This window comes from Podarcis tiliguerta (genome assembly GCF_965153285.1).
Source record: "Podarcis tiliguerta genome assembly, chromosome: 4".
Classification (NCBI taxonomy): Eukaryota; Metazoa; Chordata; class Lepidosauria; order Squamata; family Lacertidae; genus Podarcis; species Podarcis tiliguerta.
Window position 1 is genome coordinate 69,983,929 of NC_139537.1, and position 27,131 is coordinate 70,011,059.

Sequence of the window (27,131 nt, forward strand, 5' to 3'; positions counted from 1 at the left end):
CCGAATGTTTCAGATGAGTAATATAGTTCTTCTGATTCTTCTAGATGCGAATGAGCTGAAAGAGTGCCTTTATGTACTTGTGAAGGAGCAGCAAGCTCTAGCCAAGAAAACAGCCACCACCACACTCTCTGCTCTGAAGCTGAAACAGAGGCTTGCTATCTTAGAGCGCTATTTTATTGCATTAAATAGGACTGTTCTTCAGGAGAATGTCAAGGTTAAGTGGAAGAGCAGCAATATTCCCCTGCCTGCAGTGGACAAGAAAAGGTAGTGTCTTTCTCAAAGAAATCTCTTCCCCTTGTAGTGTTGCCTGCCTTTTCCCCTTCGCTTGCTGGTTACTATATCGCTACAGTTTTGGTTCCTCAGTGTGGGGAAATATCAGCTGCTTATAATCTTTATTTTTGTATGGACAAGAATATGAATGCGTTATGCAGCTGTTGAAACCAAATTGGTTGCAGAGTGGTAGAGCGGCACTTTCCTAGCCGTATACCAAAGATGTTAGTGCATTGTTTGGATATTTTGGGGTAGTCAGGATTGATTTCTGGGTCTTAACATTTTGAGGAATATTTGTATAGACGCTTAGTTTAAGCAAGAGGTACATTCTTCTCTAATCATCTTTCTGTTGGTTACAGTCCCAGACCTGTAGGCAAAGGTGTAGAAGGTCTTGCCCGGGTAGGATCCAGAGCTGCCCTTTCATTTGCCTTTGCATTCCTTCGGAGAGCTTGGAGATCAGGTATTGTTGGAAGATGCTGTATATCTTATTAGGCTGGTAAACATTTTGCCATCTAACTGTTGTGTTGCATTTAGGTATTTTTCAGGGCTATCTGTCTGTCTGTCATCTACTCAGAGTAATTTCCATTGTGTTGAATCAGATTTACCTCCAGTTAAGTTCATTCTCATTAGCAGACACCGAACGATGACTACTTGAGAAGTTGTGCACACTCATGGTTTGGGCAGTGGCGGAGCTTCATGCTCCAGCACCGGGGGGTGGAGAGCAGGCAGGGGAAGGGCTGGCGCGCTTTCTGGGGGCGGGGCGCCCTGCCTAGGGGGCAGCCGCAATGGCACCCTACTGGGATCGCGCTGCCAGGGGTGGTGCGCTCCCCCTGCACTCCTCTTCCTCTGCCAGTGGGTTTGGGGACATCTCTCAAGTTGCAGAATGAGTATAGGAACAGAGGAAGTGGACTTAAAATTGACCAGTGATCCATCTAGCTCAGTGTTGTCTAGCTGCAGCTTTCCGAGGTTTCAGACGGGGTTCTCTCCCAGCCTGGCCCACATATGCTGGCAATTGAACCTGGGACCTTATGCCTGCAGAGTAGAAGCTCTGCCGTTGAGCTACAGTTCTGCTTTGACAAGCACGAGCCTTGCATATGCAGAATTGGTTACTTTGGCTCCTTAGCCTTTTTTGCAAAGTGGTTTGTGGGTGATCTTCATTCTCTCAGCTTCCTGGAAAGAAGGCTTCTATTACTTCTATTTTATAGATGCAGGGTTATATCAATGATGTGGCAATTCAATTTATGGTCTGGATTTCAACTGTGTATGTGTAGATCCGTTGTGAGGGATTGCCATTAACCTGAATTGCATTGTACTATGAAACACCCTAACATGGCTAATGTTGTTAGGTGAGGATGCAGATCTTTGCAGTGAACTGCTACAAGAATCCCTTGATGCCCTACGAGCATTGCCAGAAGCATCCCTCTTTGATGAAGGAACCGTATCATCTGTATGGCTGGAAGTTGTGGAACGAGCAACCAAATTTCTAAGGTCTGTTGTTACTGGGTAAGTCTTTCTCTAAAGAGTGCTTGAACTTTTTTTTTTTTTAAGCCGCGTTCAAGGTTTCATAGTGAACAGTAGTTCCTGTGTTCTTTTCTTGAATATCTAGATAGCTCAGTTGGTTAGTGCATCTGTCGGCCTAGAAAGCTCAGTTGGTTTGAGCATGATGCTGATAACTCCAAGGTTGTAGGTTCAATCCCTGTATGGGACTGATGCATTCATTGCGGGGGGTTGGACTAGATGATCCTTGGGGCCCCTTCCAACTCTACAATTCTATGATCTCTATGATCTAAAAGGAAACTAGAGTTAAGCATTTGGGCATCACTTTTTTAATGTCTTGAAACGGCAATACGGTGAATATGAACTCTGGCTTATACTTCTTTCTTTTTTAAATGACGTACCCTTGGCTTATTCATATATATATCTAAATGCAGGTCAGCGTGGAGTAATAGCCTTGCTGCATTTAAAGTTTGCCTATAAAGAAATTAGTAATGGAGGAACGAAAAAAAACAAAACCTTCCTTACATCAAATCAGAACTTTAATCCATCTGATTCAGTATTGCCTACACTGACAGGCAGGGGTTTTGAAGAAGGATATTTCCTTTTGGTACCTGATGAATGCCAGAATTGAACCTGGGGCCTGCTGCATGTGCTCCGGGGCCTGAGCTGTGGCCCTTTCTCTAAACTGGGGAAGAATAAAATCAGCGAAGTCGCTTAATTATGTTGTGAAAGGTGTCTTCTGTCAAAGCACGGAATACAAACTGGTTTTTTACTTTCATATATTGGAATATTTGCCTTTTAAATTTTTCCCCTTTTAAATTAGGGACATCCATGGAGCTCCAGGGACAAAAGGATCTGGAAACATTCCGTTGCAAGACCAGCACTTAGCACTTGCTATTCTACTAGAATTGGCTGTCCAGAGAGGCACACTAAGGTGAGTAATGCAAGGATTTCATTAGTTCAAAATATGTTCATAAGTTACATCAACACTACAGTCTTTATTTCATCATTGTTAAAATTTGGTAGCAGTGGGGAGTTCTTCGTGAAATAGGAGCAAGGTGACAATGGTAGCAATGTGAGGTTTCTTCTACAACATTTCCAACTTTGGTCATTTCCCCCCTTCTCAGCCAAATGTTGTCTGCTGTCATGCTATTGCTCCAACTCTGGGACAGTGGAACACGGGAAACGGATAATGAGCGATCAGCGCAGGGAACCAGTGCCCCCCTCCTTCCTTTGCTGCAAAGGTTTCAGAGCATCATTTGCAATAAAGAGATCAGCAATACCGAAGAAGAGCTTCAGGTATGTACCTTTATGATGAGTTCATTTAGCCTGTGAGTCTGCACGCCCAGAGGCGTGCAACGTGGAACAATATTTAATTGATGTTAAGGGAACGTATTTATGTAGCTTTCCTTTACGGGGATCGAACCTGCAGCCTTGGCGTTATCAGCACCACACTCTAGCCAACTGAGCTATTCAGCTGACTTTCCATTGTTTTGCTTTAGATGCTGTCCTACCCGTTGAGTCCAAACGAAAACTTCTTAAGGTATCTAATATTGCCACAGGACAATGAGCTGGCCATTGATTTAAGGCAAACGGCAGTTGTGATTATGGCTCACTTAGACCGCCTGGCTACTCCCTGTATGCCTCCACAGTGCAGTTCTCCAACATCACATAAGGTAACTTGCATATGCTGTCTACTAACAGCTTTCTGTGGATAAAGTTAACTGGTAAATTAAAACTTAACAAATCTGGTTGGGATCTCAAGAGGTGCTTATGCTCATTCAGGGGGATCAGTTTAGCCCAGGGACATTTTTTGCTTTGAGCACCTGGCTTCTGCTGCCAGAACCTGCTTTTGTAATTTCCAAATCCGTTTGTCACACAGCATAGAGAGCTCCTTGAATTTCTTGTTCTGCTGCTAATTGTTCTGCACCGGAAGGTCTCATAGTTTTCTGGAGAAGGTTGAGGGACTAGAGTGGATGAGGGATGGCATTGCAAAGGCTTAGAGGTGCTGAAATATGGGTTGAATCTCTGCCTGCTTCCCTTCCAAATCCTAATAGATAGACAAAGCAATCAAATATGGCGCCTTGTAACTTAACTTTGTCAGCCACTGACATCAGTTTTGAAATGTGCATACCAATTTCCAGAGAGTAAAATACTATTGTGAAGTACATTTAAAGCAATTAAATTGAAATAACACAATGCAAGTACTTTAAACCTATTTTTCTGTTGTTCCAAAGCTTTCACCACCTTTAAAAAACAAAACCATATTTACTTACATTCTCTGTTTTCTTTAGGTAGCTTTGAGTCCATAAATCTGGAGCCAATTGAAAAATTAGTTGAAGCACTGTAATTTCTAGAGATTCTAAGTTTAGACAGTTGTTTGATAAAAGTTCTTAAATTATGAATTGCTTTCCAGGGCTCTTTGCAAGAAGTTATTGCGTGGGGTTTAATAGGATGGAAATATTATGCCAACGTGAGTGGTCCAATTCAGTGTGAAGGACTTGCCAATCTTGGAGTGATGCAAGTTGCTTGCGCAGAAAAGCGCTTCTTAATCTTATCTAGAAATGGACGTGTTTACACACAAGCATACAATAGTGATACACTGGTAGGTGACTTCTGATTACTTCCTAATTTATTTATTTTTAAATAACTTGTAGCTATTGAAATAATGTTCTTGTTGCAGGTATGATGGAGCTCATGATAGCAAAACTCTCCTTTTTTCACTTTGCCTGGCAATGCAGAATTCGTATCTGTTTTTAAAGAAACTCCATTGTTTCATTTCTGGTGGTAATGAATACTGCCCTGAACTGTTTCCTAGACACAGCTTACTGTATCATTTCTGCCTTTGTAATTGAATATATGAAATGCCTTTTGCAGACCTGATTTTGATCAGTGGATGTGTTTTCTTCCTTCCTTCCAAGCTTGACATGATGTGGAAGAAGTGTACATTATTACTAATACCATTATTATTACTATTATTTATTTATTACCTTCATGCATCTCCAGTCTCCCCATTTGTAAAAAAGCAGCTGTGGGAACTCCCAATAGGGGAGGGAAGGAGGTGTGACCTTCCCCTTCACTTTCCAGTTATGTAAACCCTCCTGCTGTTGCCAGTACTCTACGCTTAGCTATGGGAAGGATCAAAGATGCAATATTATACATACCCGTCTTCTCATTAGTGGTGAATAGCAGGCGTGAAATAAGGAAAGCAGTTTTTTTTTAAACTGAACAAACAGTATTCCCCAGTGGTGCAGTCCTGAGCCAGTTTGAGGCTTGGGTTCATGGATTTCCCATGTAGTTTGGATCTTAAGGTTTCTAAATATAATAGTTTCTCAGAACGTTCAGCTATTGAAACTTCTCGCCTTATTAATTCAATTGAAACCCATTTTCCAAAAAAAAACACAAAAAACAAAAAACAAAAACACCAAAAAAATATGACTTATAACTTATTTGTATAAATTTTCTTAATGCTCATCTGTTTGCTTCCATTTTTCTGTAAGTCATAACATGTGTGGTTGTTGTTGAACTTCATAGGGACCTCAGCTGGTGCAGAGTCTTGCTTCTAGAAACATTGTCAAGATTGCCGCACATTCAGACGGCCACCACTACCTTGCCCTGGCAGCAAGTGGTGAAGTTTTCTCTTGGGGGTGTGGAGATGGTGGGCGACTCGGCCATGGAGACACTGTGTAAGTATCCTAGAATAATGGTGACTTATATGCATAATGAAATAAAATAGAGTAGGATATTTGTTCTGCTTCTGCTGTGAATTGGGTGGTGTTCCTTTTAAAACTTCGTTTTACTTGGGTTCCCCCCCCATCACCCCTTTCCCCGTGTCTTTTCTGTATTGAGCATGCTAAATTGCAGCTGTCTCTTTCTTTTGTGGTTCTGATGCATATTGATCTACAGTAGACTCACCAGGAAGCCTTCATTTTGAATGGCTCAATAATCCAGTAGCTGTCAAATTTCTATTTTCTTTGTTGAGAAGAGGTAACAGTCTGGAAGACAGCTAGCCAGACAGAGAGTGAGTGAATGTGTGTGTGTGTGTGTGTGTGTGTGTGTGTATGACTAAGTGATTTTGATGGCTCAGTTGATATTTCAGTTTGATAGTTCTACATTCTTGAGTTGTTCTGATACCACCTTTGGCTTCCTTCCTTCCTTCCTTCCTTCCTTCCTTCCTTCCTTCCTTCCTTAATATTGGTTAATTATATTTCTATTCTGCCTTTTCTCCATGAAGCTCAAAGCAGTGTACATGGGGTCCCCCACCCATTTATTTTCATATCAACTCCGTGAGGTATTTCAGGTTGAGACTGAGTGACTGGCCCAAGATTGAGTAGGAATTTGAATTTGGTCTCCTCACTTTAAAACTTGCTCCCTTCTCTGCACACTGTGTTTAATCTCAGGAGTCTTCAGTCAATTGTGTTTTTCTGTTACATCCAGTCCATGAAATGATGCTTCCTGGGTTTGGAACAAGTTAGAATCCTTGCTTGTTCTGAACCCAGGTACCATAGCTTCTTGCTTCAGACATAATGGGAAACTATGTTTAACTGAAACCTTCTGGAGCTAAACGTCTCGTGCTAAGGAAGGAAAAGGGACTCCCTATGCAAGCACGAGACTTGTTTATGTCTTAGCTTCTAAAGCCAAAATAGGGTCATTGGCCCATTTGTCTGGGCATCTCAGTGGCCTGGTTCAGACATCACTGTAAATTGGGGTGGGTTGATTTTTCTGTACCTGGCACTTGCGTACATAGTATATATTGCCTTCTTACAATAATGACTTTCAATTCTTTCCTGGTCCCGCCCCCCCTTCCCCACAGACCTTTAGAAGAACCGAAGATGATTTCTGCTTTGTCTGGGAAGCAGGCTGGAAAGCATGTTGTACACATTGCCTGTGGAAGTACCTATAGTGCTGCCATCACTGCTGAAGGAGAGTTGTACACATGGGGGCGAGGAAACTATGGCAGGCTAGGTCATGGTATGTGCTCTTCTTTCTTTAAATTGTTTAAGTTGTGAAGTCCCAAGGTTTAAACCTGTCTTGGAATATAATTAGCACAGAAGCATCTAATTTTTATTTTGTTCCAAAGGCTCCAGTGAAGACCAGACGATCCCAATGTTGGTTACTGGGCTGAAAGGACTGAAAGTCATTGATGTCTCTTGTGGGAGTGGCGATGCTCAGACTCTGGCTGTGACTGAAAATGGTTAGTGGAACAACCAATAGCATCATTCGCCTTGCCAGTTTTTAGTTACACGTGGGATATTTGGGAAGCCGTGTGTCTCTTTCCTGTTTCCATTTGGATTTGTGTGCTAGCTTGAACTGTGTGCCCAACTGTTAATAAAATTGTTAGCCAAATATGCACAATGGGTGCCAGATTAATTATCTCTATTCTCAGAATATTGTGAAGCCAGGTGTGCAGTATTAATTTCTAGCTGTCTATCTGGGTAGATTATTTCTGTTTTTTATTCCCCCCCGCCCCGGTACGCTTATTTTGTTACGGCTCATGGTCTAAAGATACAAAGCTGTTGCTACGTCTAATGCAATCTACTTTTCCAGGTCAGGTGTGGTCTTGGGGCGACGGAGATTATGGGAAGCTGGGAAGAGGCGGCAGCGATGGTTGCAAAACTCCAAAACTGATAGAAAAACTTCAAGATTTGGACGTTGTCAAAGTTCGCTGTGGGAGCCAGTTTTCCGTTGCACTTACGAAAGACGGGCAGGTCTACTCTTGGGGAAAGGGTGACAATCAGAGGCTTGGGCATGGCACAGAGGAACATGTTCGATATCCCAAACTGCTTGAAGGTTTGCAAGGTAGGTGAAGAGGCAACTACCAGCCGTGTTAACTAGAATATTGTAATTTGAGAAAATGATGAGGTTAGCACCCATTCTGTGCAAATTGGTGGGGAAAATATTTTTAATATTTGAACCTTGGGCTCCCAGATCCTAGTCCTGTGCTTGAAGCACTACACCACATTGTCTTGTGGGCTTCCTGGCATTTGATTGGCTTCTGTGAGAACAGAATCCTGGACTAGGTAGGCTTTTGACCTGATTGAGAAGGGCTGCCCTTACGTTAACTTAATTTTTTAAAAAGGGAGACACTTGGAAATTTTGGTTATTGGTGCAACAAATACCACCATCCCTTGCTGATTTCTTGTTTTGTAGACATTGCTAAAGAGAGAGCTCTCCTCTTCTAGCCAGGCTTTCAGATGTGGCTGCAACACTGATCTTTCTCATTATCTGTCTGTGTCCCCCCCCCCAACCCCCCAGGAAAAAAAGTAATAGATGTAGCAGCTGGATCCACCCACTGTTTAGCACTCACAGAAGACAGTGAAGTATATAGCTGGGGAAGCAATGATCAGTGCCAGCATTTTGATACCCTGAGGATCACTAAACCTGAGCCTACTGCTCTTCCTGGACTAGATTCTAAGCACATTGTTGGCATCGCTTGTGGGCCAGCCCAGGTAGGCTTCAATTTTACTGTTTTTAATATATCTTTAGATATATAAAAATATAAAATAAAATATAAAAATATCTTCAGATATTCCCGTTAGAGTGGGAATCTTTGATTATGGAAGTCCCTTTTGTGATGCAGTTTCTCTTCTCAGTTACTATTTGCCTTTAATTCTAGCGCCCCCCCCCCCCCGGCTTGGTCTTAAGTTTAACATTGCTGCATATCTTTTTGTATTTCCCTCTAGAGCTTTGCTTGGTCATCTTGTTCTGAATGGTCTATCGGTTTACGAGTGCCTTTTGTGGTAGATGTTTGCCCAATGACGTTCGAACAACTGGATCTCTTACTGAGACAAGTGACGGAAGGAATGGATGGCACTTCGGACTGGCCCCCTCCGCAAGAGAAAGAATGTATGGCTGTGGCTACTCTGAATCTTCTGAGACTTCAGGTATCTTAATGGTTGCTGAACTAAGACTGAAATTACAAAATCTGAAACAATTGTGCGGATCTCATTGACTTTTAAAAGTGCAATGGCCGTTGTATTTTGTGTTGACCGTTGATTCATTTATTAGGAAAAAACAACAACCCCTGTAATTTGCCAAATACTTTGCAGGGCTAATCAATTCAGAAAGAGTTGGTTGTTACTCCAGTTTTCCTTTCTGCAAACTGCAGTTTAATTAGCAGCGAGTCTATGTTCAGCTGGGGAATTTATTACTGGGCTGGGATTGGAAGCTGAACCTAGATCTGCATAGCTCAAGGAGAACACTACATTTGCTTTAGCATGCCTTACTGGACAGTTTGGAGATATTTTGCTTTCGTTTGCTAAATAACTTTTACAAACGATGGAAATAGATATTTGGTGCTGCCAAACTGTGGTGCTTCAGGAAGTGTATGAAACTTGGAAATAGAAAATGCTTCAGAATACTATTTCGCTCCTCCCTGAATGGGTTTCAGCTTTATCACGGATAAAGAAGCCTCTCTGTGCTTTGTCTTTCAGCTTCATGCTGCAATCAGCCACCAAGTGGACCCGGAATGTCTTGGTTTGGGATTGGGCAGTGTCTTACTCAACAGCTTGAAGCAGACAGTAGTGACTTTAGCAAGTAATGCAGGTGTGCTCAACACCGTTCAGACAGCTGCCCAAGCAGTGTTGCAAAGTGGGTGGTCTGTGTTGCTGCCAACAGCCGAGGAACGAGCGAGGGCTCTTTCGGCGCTACTACCCAGTGCAGGTATGTTTTGTGCATGGTCATGTGGGTGGGGAAGGAAGATGTTGCCTAAGCCGTTTTGGGCTCCCTCATGTGCATGTGTATGTGTGGGTTGACACTCTATTCAAGTAAGAGTTCTGTCAATGTTTAGTTTCAGGGAATGAAACAAATGTAAGCCCAGGCCGTAGATTCATGATTGATCTTCTGGTTGGAAGCTTAATGGCTGATGGGGGTCTTGAGTCGGCACTGAATGCTGCGATCACTGCAGAAATCCAGGTATGCTTACTTTGTACAACTTATACATTCTGATGAAATGGAAAAAATTACTTTTGGAAACCAGTTAGTTTCAAACCAGCCCCTGTCCTTTGTTTAACGGTTGTAATAGAAATGTGAATATTTATTTTGTTTTGAAAGGATTAGAAAAGACTGCGTAAGTAGGTGGGCATTTCATGTAGTAGATTAGAAAGCTGGCTGTGTCATTCCAGATCAACCTTACTTTTCCATTGATTGAAAATATCCAGAGGTAACTGTATCACTTGTAACTTTTTGTTTAAGAGGATTTCTCTCTGTTTAGTCTGACCCTGCCTAGAATTTGGTGCCTCAAGCCCTCAAAAGTTTAGACTTGTGCATGAGGGTAATAGCCATGTAATAGCTGCATATTACACATAGCAAACGGGACGCAGGTGGCGCTGTGGGTTAAACCACAAAGCCTAGGACTTGCTGATCAGAAGGTTGGCGGTTTGAATCCCTGCGATGGGGTGAGCTTCTGTTGCTCGGTCCCTGCTCCTGCCAACCTAGCAGTTTGAAAGCACGCCAAAGTGTAAGTAGATAAATAGGCACCGCTCTGGCGGGAAGGTAAACGGCGTTTCCGTGCACTGCTCTGGTTCGCCAGAAGTGGCTTAGTCATGCTGGCCACATGACCCGGAAACTGTACGCCGGCTCCCTTGGCCAGTAAAGCGAGATGAGCGCTGCAACCCCAGAGTCGGCCACGAATGGACCTAATGGTCAGGGGTCCCTTTACCTTTACCTTTACACATAGCAAAGCCTCTTCTGTAGCTGCTTTGAAATCTATGAAAGTATCACTGGCATTGCTGTGTTTTGTGAGGAGGGAAATGACATCTCAGCTCTATCCTGATGCTCTCTTCCTGAATAGAAGAACTTGGTCATGACTTTTAATACTAATACTAATAATACTAATACTACTACTAATAATAATAAATAAATAAATAAATAAAATAAACATGGATAGTAGATCAGCAATTCTGAAAATCTTAACTTCTTATGGCCTGGATAGTTGATGTTGCCCTATAGTGGAAGGCTGATTTCCATTTTCACACCTTTTGTTGATATTGAGAAATGTGTGGCTTATAAAACCATAGCCATCATTCTTCAGATGAAGAAATTAATGCAGCTATCTTTTTGGACAAGTTTCTCCATTACATCCATATAGTTCACTTTGAGAAAGTGATGGGAAAAGATGGGACAGCATCTTTTCAATGACAAATAGTTCCTTTGTGCCTGATGCTTTCATTTCCACATTTATCCAACCTACGTGGGTTCAGGATTCTTTGAGCAGTGACTTATTTATTCAGTATCTTTGTGTCATTGGGTTCAGCTGCTCATTCTACTCAAATTATTTCCAATGCAGTCTCATTGCTTTCTGTTCCATGAACCAGCCACATGGTCCTAATACTGCTAACTTTACTGCAGAAGGAAAAATCCAGTAGAATATACTGTAGTGTGCAGGAATGCCATTAATTCAGGTTGCCGTGGCAGAACATTCAGTGTCTTTTTTTAGTGGACATGACTCCCATGCGTTTCAGCTACAGTATAGAATGTTTACTGGTTTCACTTTCAACTTTTCATTTTATAGGATATAGAGGCAAAAAAAGAAGCCCAGAAAGAGAAAGAAATCGATGAACAGGAGGCAAATGCATCGACACTTCACAGGAGTAGAACACCATTGGACAAAGACCTCATTAATACTGGGATCTATGAATCTGCAGGAAAGCAGAGCTTACCTCTGGTTCAGCTAATTCAGCAATTGCTAAGGTAGCTTTTCAGCAAGGCTGTTTACTGAATCATTACCCCTTTCCACATTTTATTCTTTTAAAAAACAAAATAGAAAATCTCTGTTTCCTCCTATGCTGCTTTTTTGTTCCTGGGCAGGCAGTCTTTTTTCTTCTTTTTTTTAAAAAAATGTTTACTGTGTGGTAATAATCAAGGTACTGGGACGCAGGTGGCGCTGTGGGTAAAAGCCTCAGCGCCTAGGGCTTGCTGATCGAAAGGTCGGCGGTTCGAATCCCTGCGGCGGGGTGCGCTCCCGTTGTTCGGTCCCAGCGCCTGCCAACCTAGCAGTTCGAAAGCACTCCCGGGTGCAAGTAGATAAATAGGGACCGCTTACTAGCGGGAAGGTAAACGGTGTTTCCGTGTGCAGCTCTGGCTCGCCAGAGCAGCGATGTCACGCTGGCCACGTGACCCGGAAGTGTCTCTGGGCAGCGCTGGCCCCCGGCCTCTTGAGTGAGATGGGCACACAACCCTGGAGTCTGTCAAGACTGGCCCGTACGGGCAGGGGTACCTTTACCTTTACTTTAATAATCAAGGTATAAGAAACTCAGCACGGAGAAACAGCAGACACATTTGTGAGCACATATTTAAGGGAGTATGTGCTAGCCTGCCATTTTGAGTGGCAAAACCGCATGGACAGTTTTCTTGCTGCTTTTGAAACAGAGAGGATTTTCAAAAGCAGATTGTAATATGGTATCGGGGTTAGCCGTTTTAAAATGGAAGAACTGTTCTGAGAATAGCCAAGCCCTTAAGCATACCTAAAGTAGCTTTTTGGCCTTTGGCCAGTGTGCTTTATATTTTCCAGTTTGATACTATTTTGTACCTAAGAACACATATCCTACATTAATGCAATAGATTTAAGTAAGAATATCATATTGCTCAACACTTCAGCACAGTACTTCTTTTACAGCAGCTTATTTTGTCAACACCGATGGAACTGGGGATGATGTAGAAAAATAGATCATCTTCATTTTTGGGAATACGAAACAAATTGCTCTTCTGAGACTGTCATGGTGCCAACGTAGCCAATCAAAATGCATGAGCTTCCTGACTCCCAAGAATCACAACAAAATCTTAGTTTGTCCCTAGTTAGTTGTTACCTGTTTATTCAAGATGTCTTTTAAAACCTTCTTTAAAACATTATTCCCATCAGGAACATTGCTTCCCAGACGATAGCTAAACTGAAAGATGTGGCTCGCCGTATTTCTTCCTGCTTAGATCATGAACATTACAATAAAGAGAGGTCTGCTTCTCTAGACTTGCTGCTGCGTTTTCAGCGTTTGCTTGTGAGTAAGCTGTATCCAGGCGATAGTGTTGGCCAGATCCCAAATACATACAGTAAGTAGGACTTTTTAAAAAAATGTCTATTGCTAGCATGTTGTTGACGTCCGTTTAAAAACTGTGTTAAATAGCCTTTTCAAATTGCTACTTCACTCTGCAAGTTAGCTGTGTTTAAATGCTTTAATAGTTAATACTAAAAAGCCTTTTTCAGGTTTTGACTTTCCAGTTGTAGCTTATGATATTTAAAAATAAAATGGTTCCTTTATTTTCTGACAGGTCCTGAGCTTTTAGGAGTTGGTTCTCTGTTGAAGAAATACACAGCCCTTTTGTGTACACATATTGGAGATATACTGCCTGTAGCTACTAGCATTGCATCCACCAGTCACAGGCATTTTGCAGAAGTCTCTCGCATTGTAGATGGAGACCTAACAGGTACTGACTCGTCTTGTCCTTTGTTTTAGAGCCTGTCTACAGGGTTAACGCTTCCAGAGTTTTGCTGAACGTCTCTATTTCCCCATAGGTGTCCTCCTTCCAGAGTTGGTCGTATCTATAGTACTTCTTCTCAGTAAGAATGCTGGGCTCATCCAGGAAGCCGGTGCGATTCCTTTGCTGGCTGGTCTACTTGAGCATTTGGACAGATTCAACCATTTAGCTCCTGGTAAAGAGAGAGATGACAATGAAGACTTGGCTTGGCCAGGAATAATGGGTATGTTCTTTCTTGCAAACGTTTAGAATACTTGCTGGATCTTTCTAGCAGAGCTCCTAGCTTGTCTTTGCAGGTAGGCTTCAAAAGCTTTGTCTTGGCACAAAACCCACTTTGGACAGGTTACACAATTATGTAGTATTCTCCTTGCTCTTTGATTCCTCACTCTTTTGGTTGGACCTTTTGGTTGTGAACCACAGCAATAACATGTATTTTTTTCACCTGTTAGGTTCATTTTTTACAGGACAGAATTGTAGGAACAACGAGGAAGTGACACTAATACGGAAAGCCGACTTGGAGAACCACAATAAAGATGGCGGCTTCTGGACAGTGATTGATGGCAAAGTGTACGATATAAAGGATTTCCAAACCCAGTCCTTAACAGGAAGCAGTATACTCGGTGAGATGTCACTTTGCGAACAAAACATATACCAAACAGAGTCCTATCTTGTTCGGTTGCCTCCTTAACAGTTTTTCCCCTTGGTTTCTTTTAGCTCAGTTTGCTGGAGAGGACCCAGTTGTAGCTTTGGAAGCAGCTCTGCAGTTCGAGGATACAAGAGAATCGATGCATGCCTTCTGTGTTGGCCAATATATGGAGGTAAGAGGGTTTTCCAAACATTTGCTAGCTGGCACAAAGGACACCACCAGGTGGAATTGTGTTCCTCCTGTTGCTTGAGGCAGGGTCTTCACACCTACTCACTCTTAATCAGAGCTTTTTTCAGCCGGAACTCGCCGGAACTCAGTTCCAGCACCTCTCAGGTGGGTGCCATTTCCGTTATAAGAGAACAAGGGAAGAGTTCATGGTGAGTTCCGGCACCTCTTTTTCTAGAAAAACAGCACTGCTCTTAATTAATTACCTTTGTGATTAGACAACCATCCAGTTTTTATGAATTCCTGAATTTGAGGTCTGGTTTTTTTCTTAGTTTTTAAGAAAGGAAAGACCCACCCACCTCAGCCTTTCCCACCCTTTTCCAAGCCGCTTGCTGGTTTCCCTCATAGGCCTGTACAAAGACCACAGAGCTACATTTCTAGCATTCAGCTGTGTCTGTGGGGTAGGACAGTTATTAGTCTTTTTCTGCGTTTGGATCTCTTCCAGTCCTTTGCCTTCTCTGTGTCTCCACATTACAATTGAATACCATCTTCAGGTTCCTGATGATGTTTTTATTAAACTCAAAACTCTTCAAGTAGCTGCACATCACTTGATTATGAAGAGGTTTTTGTTTTTTTATGGGTCGGGAAATTTGGTATTAGTCTTTAAATCTGTCATTCAGTATGATATCACAGCTGTTTTGTTCTTTTCTTTTTTTGTTCTAGCCTGACCAAGAAGTGATTACTACGCCAGATACTGGTAGTCTCTCATCGCCTCTCATAGACACTGAAAGAAATTTAGGGCTACTTCTTGGTCTGCATGCTTCATATCTGGCAATGAGTACACCCCTTTCTCCTGTGGAGGTTGAATGTGCCAGTAAGAATATCTTTATTCCAATTAAATGTAACTAGCATGAAATTGGGGATGTGCTCATAGTTTTAGGTCCATGTTTTAATGTTAACCCTCTAACCACAGTGAGTGATTTAATGCTATACATCAGAGGTTTTCAACCTTTTTGAGTCCATGGCTCCTTGGACCAACTACATTCTTTCTGCAGCACCCCTGTGGGGCTCAGGAGCCCAGTTATGTCACCCCTTGCCTGCAAAGATGGCAGGCTCTCACCCTTTTTTCCAACACCCTCCCTTGTGGAGTGTTCCTTTAGCCTCCTCTCCCCTCTTCTTAGGAGTTGTCTGGACAGCTGCTGCAGCTGTCCCTGGTCTCTGAGCTGCCCCCCACCCCACCCCGTCCCAAAGAGAGGTGCCTCCCAGAGGCCTCATTTGCCTGAGAAGCTTATAGCCAGGGCAGCTGCAATAAACAGCTGTGCAAGCCTTGGGGAGGCAGAGATGCAAGAGGGCGTCAGAGGAGGGAGGAAAAGAAAGAGGGACAGAGTCCAATGTTGCCCGCGGCACCCCTGACCATCATTCAAGGCCGCCATTCAGGGTGCCATTGCAGACTGGTTGAAAACTGCTGATATGCATGCTTACTCAAAAATAAGCCCTACTGAGTTCAGTGGAACTTACTCTGGGGTAAGTGTTTATAGGATTGCAGCCTTTATAACACAACTTGACCATCATTTCTGTGGGCCAGCATGTAAAGCTGCAAAACAATTTCTATTCGAAGCATAATTCGATTCAGTAATTTTTTTGGATAGAACTCTATGTATGTGCAACAAGTTATGTACTTACGTAATGAAGTGAAAACAAGAAGCATACAATCTTGGAGAAGGATAATTCTTCCATAAACTGTTAGTATACTACTTTGTTTCAAAACTGGCAGATGGACTGACTTGGGATAAATTATTGCTTTCCATGCATGAGTAAATGCATGGGCAAGGCTGAATAATGAAACAGCAGGTGTCTGATCCCCCAAAGTAGCTTAGTTTGAGTATAGTTTGATGTGTATTGCTACTGTCTTAACATTTTTTAAATTGATAGTTTGCTTTTATTGCATTTTAAATTTTCAGTGCCACTTTTTGTGCACGAGGTGGAGTGAAATAATGTGCTAAAATTTGTTGAAAATATGGGGCTAAATTACAGCTATTGATTAAGATGAACTATATCAGGGTGTGGCTGAAGCTCAGTGATGCATCTGCTTTGCTTGCAAAAGGTCCCAGTTCAGTCTTTAGCATTTCTGTTTTCAATAAAACTTGTATGTTTTCAATAAAACTTATCAGGTAGTAGGGAAAAGACCTGCTGCGCAAGTCTGGAGCGCACTGCCAGTTGGAGGAGATTTTATTGATCTAGATGGGTTAACTATTTTTCTTGTTTAGTATCTGGAACTAATTATTTTTAAATTATTTGAGGCAAAAAGGGAGCTTCCACAAAACTGCTTCTGAAGGAATCCTTTAAAACATACATGCATCAAATATTGCCTATAACTTCAGGGTAGACCACTGAATCCTCTTTTCTTAAGCAGAAGAATTACTGCAAAAGCAATGTGCTTCAATGTCCTCCTATTCCTTTCAAACTATTCCCTGAAAAAAGTATGCTTGTAACACACTATTTTAATGTATTTCTGTTCTTCTTGTAGAATGGTTGAAGTCTTCTATTTTCTCTGGAGGCTTGCAAACCAGTCAAATACATTACAGTTACAACGAGGAGAAGGATGAAGACCACTGCAGCTCTCCTGGCAATACCACCCCCAACAAATCAAAGCTGTATTCCCATCGACTGACCTTGAGTGACCACTCACAGCCATTTCTGCAAGCGATTGCAGACAACAACATCCAGGACCACACAGTGAAGGTAACAGTGCACCGTTTGAAGACCTAGGCTGATGCTTCCTAACCTTCCCAGTGGCCATAGCCCTCTAAGTAGACAAAGTTGGATGGATTATCTCACTCTCGGTAGTGAAATGGTCAGTGGGATTCTTGGCAGCTGGGAACCTTGAGTCTCTTAGTTTATAGGAATACCAGGGATTATTATGCAGTTGACCTCTGTACTCCTGTCCAGGGCCCCAAGGCAAGAGCTCATTGGATCAGGATCTGCACTTTATCAACCGGCAGTGGACTTTGTATTTGGGAACATTTGACTCTCACTATTTTTTATTAACCAGAGATGGGGAGCCTGAAGCCCTCCAGTTGTTATTTAGCTGCCATTATCACTGACAGTTGGCTTTGCTGGCTGAGGCTTATGGGAATCCAACAATCTCAGGGGAAGGCATGATTTTCCACCCCTGCTAATACAGATTTTTGTTACCTCTCTCTGCATTGTGACCTGGCCTCCTTGTCAATAAATCATAACAGGGCAAAGTGTTACCTTGCTAATAGGAATAGGAACACCTGAATAATTCAAATAGTGTATGTGTAGCAATTCATATAAAAGGCCTGATGCCTCTGGTTGGGTTTTTCTTTTTCCTATTTCTCCTCAGGGCATTTTTCAGTTCTCTTTTTGGCTGGCGGCTGCTTTTAGTTTTGCTGATTGTTGCCTTGATCCATACTACTCATTGAGGGTGTTGGAGTTACTGCAGCAGCTCTAATCCATCTCTCCTCCCTCCCACCCCCAAACCCTTTCTCTTCTGAGTATGCCAGGAAAATAGCCTCTGCCTTCTTAAAAAAGCCAACAACACCAAACCAACCACCTCTGCAAAATTATGCCGAATAACATAAATAAAACCATGTGTGAAATATGAAGCACGCTGTTCATCTAGCTGCCACTTTTCCCTTATGTTCGGTGTCTTTGTGTATTATATGAAGGAATGCAGTATCTTTTTATCCTAATTGGTTACCAGTGTGGCTTGTTTTGGGTGAGGAAAAATTGTGGATTTCCCACAGATGGAGTAATGCATCTAAGAATGCTTCTGAAGTAACGCCTGGAAGAAATATTATCTCTTGGGATTATGCCATGGGTAGGCAAACTAAGGCCTGGGAGCCAGATCTGGCCCAATCGCTGCCTAAATCGAGCACGCAGATGGTCCAAGAATCGGCGTGTTTTTACATGAGTAGAATGTGCCCTTTTATTTAAAATGCATCTCTGGGTTGTTTGTGGGACCTGCCTGGTGTTTTTACATGAGTAGAATGTGTGCTTTTATTTAAAATGCACCTCTGGGTTATTTGTGGGGCATAGGAATTCGTTCACACATTTTTTTCAAAATATAATCTGGCCCCCCACAAGGTATGAGGGACAGTGGACCAGCCCCCTGCTGAAAAACTTTGCTGACCCCTGGATTATGCCATAGAAGGCAAAGGAAACTAGCATTGTGAGGGATGGGTTATAATTAGTAACTTTTGGAGAAGCTTTGCCTGTTAAGACTTGTAGCTTTGTGGAGCCTTTATTTGAAATGATCTTATTCGAAAGTATAGTATACAGAAAATGTAAGGAGAGGAGCTGATATTTTTGGCTTCAGGACCAGGCCTGACTTTGGCCATCCATGTTCAAGTGACCTCCAGGTTTTACTTCTGTAATGCAGCATAGGTGCACTGCCTCTTGAAGACAATCCAGAAACCTAAACGGTTTCCAAATTTGGCTTCCAGCTTTTTGACTCCTTGCCCACTTGCTCCTGGGTTCAGTCAGCTCGTCAAAGTCCTAAATCGGGTTGGGGGTGAAAGAGACTTTGGTTCTCCAGAGGTTGCTGAACCACAACTCCCATCAGCCCCAGCAAGCACATCCATTCAGTGGTAGGGACTCTGGGAGTCATAGCTCAGCGACATTCAGAGGGGCCAAGGGTGCCCACACATGATGAAAGGTTTGGGGCAAAATATTTAAAGAATCTCCTCCTCCTATATGAAATCGCCTGAGCGCTTCATTCTTCATTTAAGGCCTTGCTTCAGGTAGTGTCATGATCAGAAATGTGTCGGGTGGGTCACCCAAATCTTGAGAGCTACCACTGGAAACGCCTATCACTGTCTGTATTTCATCATCCTGTCAGAAGAATTTGGGGCTGTTACAGAATACCCCCTTTTGGGGGGTGGGAGACCTGTGGCCCTCCAGATGGGCTCCATCTCTCGACAGACACATTCAGTGCTGCCAATACTCATGAATGATGAGACTTGTAGTGCAGCTACATTTGGAGGGCCAAAAGTTCTCCACATCTGCTTTTATAGTGGTTTGATGTTGCTCCTGTTTTCAGTTCTTTCCCCTCCTTTTCTTAAGCTTGCGTTGTTTGCAATAGAGTTTCTTTTTTGCCCCACTGTTTTACAGTATTTTCTCTCTCTGCATGTGTCTACCTGTGGAGGATAATATAGATATCTATATAGAACTAGATCTATATATCTCTATAGCTATCTCTAAATCTATCTCTCTACTCTCTAAACTGTATCTCTCTCTCTGTCTCTCTCTCTCTATATATATATGTACTGTATTTTTCGCTCTATAAGACGCACCAGACCACAAGACGCACCTAGTTTTTGGAGGAGGAAAACAAGAAAAAAAATATTCTGAATCTCAGAAGCCAGAACAGCAAGAGGGATCGCTGCGCAGTGAAAGCAGCAATCCCTCTTGCTGTTCTGGCTTCTGGGATAGCTGCGCAGCCTGCATTCGCTCCATAAGACGCACACACATTTCCCCTTACTTTTTAGGAGGGAAAAAGTGAGTCTTATAGAGCAAAAAATACGGTATATCCCACGGTAAATCTTCAGAATGCCACAACTCTTTGCTCAGGTTTTTCTTGTGCAGCGTACACACAGCATTATAGCACTATCAGGGACTCTTAGTAGCTCATAGGGACAGAGTTTGAAATGGTTATCAGTCAGAACAAGCTTGCAAATATTTGTTAATTTTTTATTATTGTTATAAAAGGTAACGTCTGCTGCAATGCATGGATACTGCAGTGATATCTTGACTAAACGTGTTCATTTTTGTGCAGGACTTCTTATGTCAAGTGGAGAGGTATTGCAAACAGTGCCACTTGACAACACCAATTACGTTCCCTCCAGAGCACCCAGTGGAGGAAGTAGGACGTCTGTTGCTATGTTGCCTTCTAAAGCATGAGGATTTAGGTATCTACATTTGACACACAATTGTTCTAAAATTCTTACTGTATTATTTTGATTTTTTTCTCTCCAATGAGATCTCCTCTCTCGTTCCCCCTCTTAAAGGTCATATAGCACTCTCGCTTGTTCATCCTGCTATGCTAGGAGTTGACCAAGTTAAACATCGTGTACTTCCAAAATCTGTAGCAGATGTGTGTCGTGTTGTCTACCAAGCAAAATGCTCGCTGATCAAGGTAAGCATCAGACCAAGGAATCACTGGTACCCTTGCTTGAGACATTAGGTGTTACTGTTACCTTACTAACAGAGGGATCTGTTTGCATTGTCGTTTTAAGACTCACCAGGAACAAGGAAGATCTTACAAAGAGGTTTGTGCCCCTGTTATTGAGCGTTTGAGGTTCCTCTTCAATGAATTGCGTCCGGCAGTGTGTAATGACCTCTCCATTATGTCCAAGCTTAAAAGTCTAAGTTCTTTGCCCCGATGGAGAAGGGTAGTTCAGAAGATAATTAGAGAGCGAAGAAAAAAGAGAGGTAAATGTTTTGAAATACAATTTCTTGTTGAAGTGAAAGAGACTATTATGCATTTTGTCAGTTTGCTTGTGAGGTAGAATACAGCAGATGCTTGCTTGCTTCATTCTCAAGCAAGACTTGCATCCCATTAAAAAAAGATTCCATAAATATATATCTTGCTAGATCTCACTCAATACTATGTGGGCTCTATCTAATTGCAAAAGACATAGTGTAATTAGGAATTGGAGGGACACAGTTCAGGGAGAGGGGAAAAGAAGGGGTGTCTACTTGCAGTTGTGCATCACTCTGAATTCTTTACATTTTTGTAAAGCAGTGTTTTCTATGGAAGCTCCCATTTTTCTTGGTAATTAAAAAAAATAGTTTTGCTCATGCTTTTGGAAGTGGATAAAGGTGACACAAATTTGATGTACAGCGGCACCTTGGTTCTGGAACACTTAGTTGTCAAACAAATCGGTGTTCTGGTTTGTGAACGTTTTTCGGAAGCCAAACATCCGACGTGGCTTCTGCTTGAGTGCAGGAAGCTCCTTCAGCCAGTCAGAAGCTGTGCCTTGGTTTTCGAATGGTTTTGGGAGTCAAACGGACTCCCGGAATGGATTAAATTCGTGAACCAAGGTACCACTGTATTGAAGTGACATTTTAACTATTTTGAAACTGTATGTAACCCACCCTGGAGCCCAAGGGTGAAGGGGACACTATAAATATAAATAAATACATTTAACATGTTTCCTTTGTGTCTTGCTGCTAGTCCCTAAAAAATCTGAGCCGTCTGATGTAGAAGAGTCCAAAATTGGGAATGAGGAGAGTGATTTGGAAGAGCCCTGTGTCATACCTCACAGCCCTGCGACAGCTGATAAAAGGCCCTTGTCAGCCAAATCGCCCAAGGTATGCAGAGTATCAGGTACTAAATATGAGCCAGCTGCACAGTAGCTAACGACCATTCAGAATATGTGAACGTGGCAGCTGAGTGTCAGGCGGTATGTTTAGCAGAGTGGTAGTCATGTTAGTTTGTCGCTGCGTCAACAAGCGCATTAGTCTGTTGCTGCAAAAGCAGCTGTGCAAAGAGAGAAATGAATTGCATTATGAACAGTAGTCGTTCACAAAACAGTAGATAACACAATATGTATGCATCTTTGTGGCATACGTGCTGTACTGATGCCCAGTGATTTCGCAGGCACTCTCTGTAGAGGAAAGTTGTGCATTTGGATATCCTTTGTATATACATGATACGCAAGTGTGTAAGACTTTCCTCACAGTCACACAGAGAGGATCTCTAGTTGGGTGTTTAAGTGAACTGGCTCCAAGTCTTGGATGAACTTCCTTTGTGTCATAAATGTAGATTTTAAATGTCAGCATTGGCCTTCCTTTGTAGCCAAAGGTAATTCCTTCTACCTGTTGAATTCTCCCTTTTTAAGTTAAAAAGTGTCGCACGTGAATAAATGCGGTGTACTTAATAGGTCACATTTGTAAAACCTTTCTTGGCTGTAGAACTTTGTGCTCTAAATTTTTCTATATTAACGTGCCACTGTGGAGCAAGCACTATTTTCAGACTGATTTCTTAGGTTATTAAGTCGAGGGTAAATGTGCATTTTGTTTTTTTCTAGGATAAATGGCAGCCACTGATGAACACAGTTACGGGTGTTCACAAATACAAATGGCTGAAACAAAACGTCCAGGGCTTATATCCCCAGTCTGCTCTTCTCAATACCATAGTTGAATTTGCTTTAAAAGAAGAGCCCATTGATGTTGAAAAGATGCGGAAGTGCTTACTAAAGCAGGTAAGGCATGGCTCGCTTCATATGGCAGGGCCTTGCTGCGTAAAGTTCTTGTGTAGATAAAATATTTACCTCCGCTCTCTCTTGTTTTGTAGCTGGAAAGAGCCGAGGTTCGTTTAGAGGGCATTGATACAATTCTAAAGCTGGCAACCAAGAGTTTTCTGTTGCCTTCTGCACAATACGCTATGTTCTGTGGATGGCAAAGACTTATTCCTGAAGGAACCAACATTGGGTAATTTTCGTTCTCCCTTGCATCTCACACTTTTGCTTCTTTATACCTAATCTGGCTCTTTGTTGTGCTGTTAGGTGAAACATAGGGGTTTCACAGGGGAACCTTGGGAACTATGACGGTGAAAAAAAAGCTCTAGTATGGCACAGGTGGAGCACTAGGTGATGATGTTCATGGTCCTGGTGTAGCATTTATGTGTCATAGGAGCACCTTGTTTCTTATAGTAGTAGTGGTGGGAAACCTCCAGCCTGCCAGGCGCCCCCCATTTGGCCTGCATTGTATTTTGGCTCAAACTATAGCCACTTGCCCATCACTTGGACATCATATAATGTCAGGCACAGGACAGGTGTAGCCGCAGCACCAAATTCCAAAGTAAGAGTCTGCACCCCCACTTCTTCCTTTGCAGTCGCGGGTTTAAATTTGAATCTCCAGATGTCATATGACATTAGGTGATGGTCAGGTGGGGGCAGCTGCATGCAGAGTGGTCCAGATCTGGGTTCAGCCCCCTGTCCAGATCCTACCCTTCTCCTTGAGCTAATGCAAATGTGTACAGTGGTACCTCAGGTTAATAATAATAATAATAATAATTTATTATTTGTACCCCGCCCATCTGGCTGGGTTTCCCCAGCCACTCTGGGCGGCTTCCATAGAAACAAAAAATACAGTAAAATATCACAGATTAAAAACTTCCGTGAACAGGGCTGCCTTAAGATGTCTTCTAAATGTCAGGTAGTTATTTATCGCTTTGACATCTGCTGGGAGGGCGTTCCACAGGGCGGGCGCCACTACCGAGAAGGCCCTCTGCCTGGTTCCCTGTAGCTTTGCTTCTCGCAAAGAGGGAACCGCCAGGAGCTGGTTAAGTACTTAATTCGTTCCGGAGGTCCGTACTTAACCTGAAACTGTTCTTAACCTGAAGCACCACTTTAGCTAATGGGGCCTCCTGCTGCTGCCGGAGCACGATTTCTGTTCTCATCCTGAAGCAAAGTTCTTAACCTGAAGCACTATTTCTGGGTTAGCGGAGTCTGTAACCTGAAGCGTATGTAACCTGAGGTACCACTGTACTGGGGAAGTCTTGCAAAGGCACAGAAGGTGGGGTTCTGAGAGGGTTTGAACAGCAGGTGGGCAGCTTTTTCTGGCTTGCGTGTGGCCCCCAACACTGTTGACGTCCTTTGCAGCAGTATCCGCTTGCGATGCAAAATAGGTGTTAAGGTAGGTTACCATTCTGAAAACACTGGAAAATCATGGCTTGCTTGTTATCCACATAGGGAACCCTTAACGGACTGCTTAAAGGATGTGGATCTGATTCCGCCCTTCAATCGTATGCTCCTGGAAGTTACTTTTGGGAAGTTGTACTCATGGGCTATTCAGAACGTTCGGAACATCTTGCTAGATGCTAACAACAGGTTCAAAGAACTAGGTGAGTATTACCAATACACTTCTGTAATTTAAAATAAAAACTCTAATTCGTTTACTTTTCTTTTGTGTCTGTTAGTTGGGTGCAAGTTGTTGAATTTCCACCAAGTTTCAAAAGTATTTTTTGCACATCTTGCAGCCACCAAATCACGCCTGTGTATTTGATGCTCCTTTCTCTCCCTAACCACCTATCCAAAGCTGGCTGTGGGACATGGCATATTCAGGGATGTTTTACGGTTGTACTTACGCTCCTCCATGTTGCTTCTGGGGAGTTTAATTTCTTTGGAGGAAGATGGAAGGAAGTGAGCCCTCTCTTCTGAGGTGCACATTCTGGGTAGTACTTGTAGCTTTGGCTCATAATCTCATTCCTCCTTTGAAGATTTGGCTATCAAACAAATCTTGTGAGTGGCCATACATCCAGTGAAATGTGGTTTTGTATTTGCAAGCTTTACTTAGATGAAGTGTTGTCAGGTGAATCTGTTTTTTCCTTGGAGAACCTGCTGGGAACGTCTGAAAACAGAGGCAACTTAACTAGTAAACCAGTTCCAGAAGCAAACTAACAGTCATCTCAAGGTCATTTACTTGAGCCGATAAGCAGCCATTGCCTTGTGTGTGTCTGTTAAAATATATCCTATTTCTTCTAGGAATCCAACCTGTTCCCCTGCAAACCATTACCAATGAGAACCCTGCGGGACCAAGCCTTGGGACTATTCCACAAGCACGTTTCCTATTAGTCATGCTTAATATGCTAACCCTACAGCATGGTGCAAACACCATGAACCTTCTTCTCAATTCTGGCATGTTGGCACTGACGCAAACCACGTTGCGACTGATAGGTACGTTTGCTACTTGGGAAAGACCCATCTTACCTGTCAATTCACTGTTGAGAATAGAATGTCTGGTCTGCTTTAGAACCCTTAGAATATTTCCTATCGGAGGTGGTCTTGTAGTAAGGTTAAAGCTTACTGGGAAATGATGTACAATGAATTGAAAAGGATGTTCAAAATACCTTTTGTAAAAAAACCCCAGAAGCTTTTCTTTTGGGAATTATAGGGACAGAACTATGTAAATTGTATAGAAACTTATTCATGTATGCTGCTACAGCAGCAAGAATGCTACTTGCCCAAAGGTGGAAAGAAGCAGAAGTCCCAGTAAAGAAAGAATGGATACAAAAACTTATGGAAATGGTGAAACTTATTGGAATAAGAAATCAAGATAACAAACTTTTTATAAAAGAATGTGGAAATGGTTTATAGAATATTTACAGATAAATTGCAAACAGATAAAATCATTAGCAGGATTATTGTAATAATCTGCAGTTTCTTAAGAGTATATATTTGAAGTAGATCATTAAACGAGCAAATTAAATGAATTTGGATATGCAGAAGATATTAAAAAGTAAATTTAAGGAACTGCATAAAGGAGGAGAGGAAGGAAGTCAAACTTTGAAATGTTAAATTGATTGGAAAACTAATGAAATGTATAAACTTGAAAAGTATAAATAAAAACTTTTTAAAAATAATTAAAAAATAGAATATTTCCTACCGCTGAACTATGCCTCTTCGGCTTTGCACATTGAACAAAAGTATTACATTCTTGTGGAGACTGCTTTGGAAAGCTGGAATAAGTTACTACTTTTGATATTAGTTATCTGTTAACAGCTGCAAGATCTCAAGATACCTCTCATTAAATTAGGGCCTAGTTCGGACAACGTCGAGGAAGATATGCTTGCTTCGTCCCGTGGTGTTTCTGCTACAGTCCTAGAAGAGTCCCGGAAGGAGACCACTCCAGTTCAGCTTCCTGTATCAGGGCCAGAGTTGGCAGCCATGATGAAGATTGGCACCAGAGTGATGAGGGGGGTGGACTGGAAGTGGGGAGATCAGGTACTGCTTGCCTATGTCGGTCCTATTTGCTGGATTTCAGTTCACTCTATGATCTTAATTATTGGCCATGTGTTTTTAAACTTTCCTGTATTTCTGCTGCTCTTCCCTTCAGGATGGCCCTCCTCCAGGCTTGGGGCGCGTGATTGGAGAATTGGGTGAAGACGGCTGGATTCGAGTTCAGTGGGACACTGGCAGCACCAATTCTTACAGGATGGGGAAAGAGGGAAAATATGATCTCAAGCTGGCTGAACCACCACCTGCTTCTCAGCCTACAACAGAAGACTCGGACACAGAGGATGATTCTGGTAAGGCTTTTTTGTTCTGAACAAGTGGTAATGTAGCTCCCAAGCAGTAAGTAAGTGGTTTGAACAAATAGGCGTTGTTCTACTCACACCTCGTTTTTCAAGAAAGAGATCCAACTAATTTAGAGAAGCCGAACACTTAGTAGTTTTGTAGTTATAGGTATTCCTAGAACATGCATACTCCTCTTCCAATCATAAGACATAAGGGATGCAGAGAGGTTAAAAACCTAGCTGTTCTGGACATTGACATTATAAGAGTGGATGGGGCAACCCAGCCAGATGGGTAGGATTTAAATAATAACATCATCATTATTTTATTATTATTATTATTATTATTATTATTATTATTATTATTATTTATTAACCACCTTTTAACTTTCTGAACTTTCTAACATTGCTCCAGCTGCTGGGAACAGAATGTGGGGTTTAATTTATTTTGGGTTAATTTCACTTCCAGTGCTGTTATTTGAGTGGCATGTTGGTATACAGTAGCACCACCTCTTGCATGCAATTAACCTGTGCAATTTCAACCTAGCTCAGTTGAAATCTTGCAGATTAATTGCACACAAGGCGGAGAGCTCAAAAAGCTTCTTTTTCACCGGGTGTTCCTGGTGCTCAAAGAGCTTTTAACCTCTGAGGCTTGCTTACCAAGCTCTGGAAGGCTCTCGCGAGAACTTGTGGAAATGTGGACAGCCCTGCAACATGTTGCGAGAGAACATTCCAGAACCCAGTAAGCTCTTGAAAGCTCTCCGCCTTGCTTGGAAGGTAAGGATGGCTGTGTGGTAGCGGTTCAGGTGTATGCATTTCTATGTATGCATGTCATCCCCGCAATGTAAACCTCCACTCAATACTGTAATATTAGTCCAGTTATGATTTTTCCTCATCGTGCCATTCTGAAGCTGTGGAAGATTAATTTGTCTGGAAAAACAACATTAAATTGGATATTTCCAATTTCTCTCTTTTTTTACCGGTTTGTCCAAGGTTAAGGAAATTCTGGCATTTTTTAAAATACTCGTAGGTTTAAAGTGA

General features: G+C 42.3%; 1 protein-coding gene across 11 annotated transcripts in view; it reads left to right on the top strand.

The window, feature by feature from the left end:
• The window catches only part of HERC2 (HECT and RLD domain containing E3 ubiquitin protein ligase 2), a 96,221-nt gene that overhangs the window by 16,474 nt on the left and 52,616 nt on the right, over positions 1–27,131 (top strand). For 5 of the 11 annotated variants that reach the window (XM_083437511.1, XM_083437512.1, XM_083437515.1 and 2 more), the window contains exons 5-37: positions 45–264; positions 630–730; positions 1,617–1,773; positions 2,591–2,701; positions 2,895–3,066; positions 3,270–3,443; positions 4,184–4,372; positions 5,302–5,453; positions 6,581–6,738; positions 6,848–6,961; positions 7,315–7,566; positions 8,023–8,216; positions 8,451–8,651; positions 9,201–9,429; positions 9,557–9,681; positions 11,279–11,457; positions 12,626–12,810; positions 13,030–13,185; positions 13,274–13,459; positions 13,686–13,856; positions 13,951–14,054; positions 14,771–14,921; positions 16,575–16,789; positions 19,848–19,980; positions 20,080–20,207; positions 20,308–20,503; positions 21,249–21,385; positions 22,105–22,278; positions 22,371–22,507; positions 23,770–23,921; positions 24,562–24,753; positions 25,613–25,800; positions 25,913–26,105. In XM_083437511.1, the coding sequence (XP_083293637.1) occupies positions 45–264; positions 630–730; positions 1,617–1,773; positions 2,591–2,701; positions 2,895–3,066; positions 3,270–3,443; positions 4,184–4,372; positions 5,302–5,453; positions 6,581–6,738; positions 6,848–6,961; positions 7,315–7,566; positions 8,023–8,216; positions 8,451–8,651; positions 9,201–9,429; positions 9,557–9,681; positions 11,279–11,457; positions 12,626–12,810; positions 13,030–13,185; positions 13,274–13,459; positions 13,686–13,856; positions 13,951–14,054; positions 14,771–14,921; positions 16,575–16,789; positions 19,848–19,980; positions 20,080–20,207; positions 20,308–20,503; positions 21,249–21,385; positions 22,105–22,278; positions 22,371–22,507; positions 23,770–23,921; positions 24,562–24,753; positions 25,613–25,800; positions 25,913–26,105 (5,526 nt within the window). The remainder of the gene's footprint in view (positions 1–44; positions 265–629; positions 731–1,616; positions 1,774–2,590; positions 2,702–2,894; positions 3,067–3,269; positions 3,444–4,183; positions 4,373–5,301; positions 5,454–6,580; positions 6,739–6,847; positions 6,962–7,314; positions 7,567–8,022; positions 8,217–8,450; positions 8,652–9,200; positions 9,430–9,556; positions 9,682–11,278; positions 11,458–12,625; positions 12,811–13,029; positions 13,186–13,273; positions 13,460–13,685; positions 13,857–13,950; positions 14,055–14,770; positions 14,922–16,574; positions 16,790–19,847; positions 19,981–20,079; positions 20,208–20,307; positions 20,504–21,248; positions 21,386–22,104; positions 22,279–22,370; positions 22,508–23,769; positions 23,922–24,561; positions 24,754–25,612; positions 25,801–25,912; positions 26,106–27,131) is intronic. The other 6 variants (XM_083437516.1, XM_083437518.1, XM_083437519.1 and 3 more) reach the window with 3 other exon arrangements.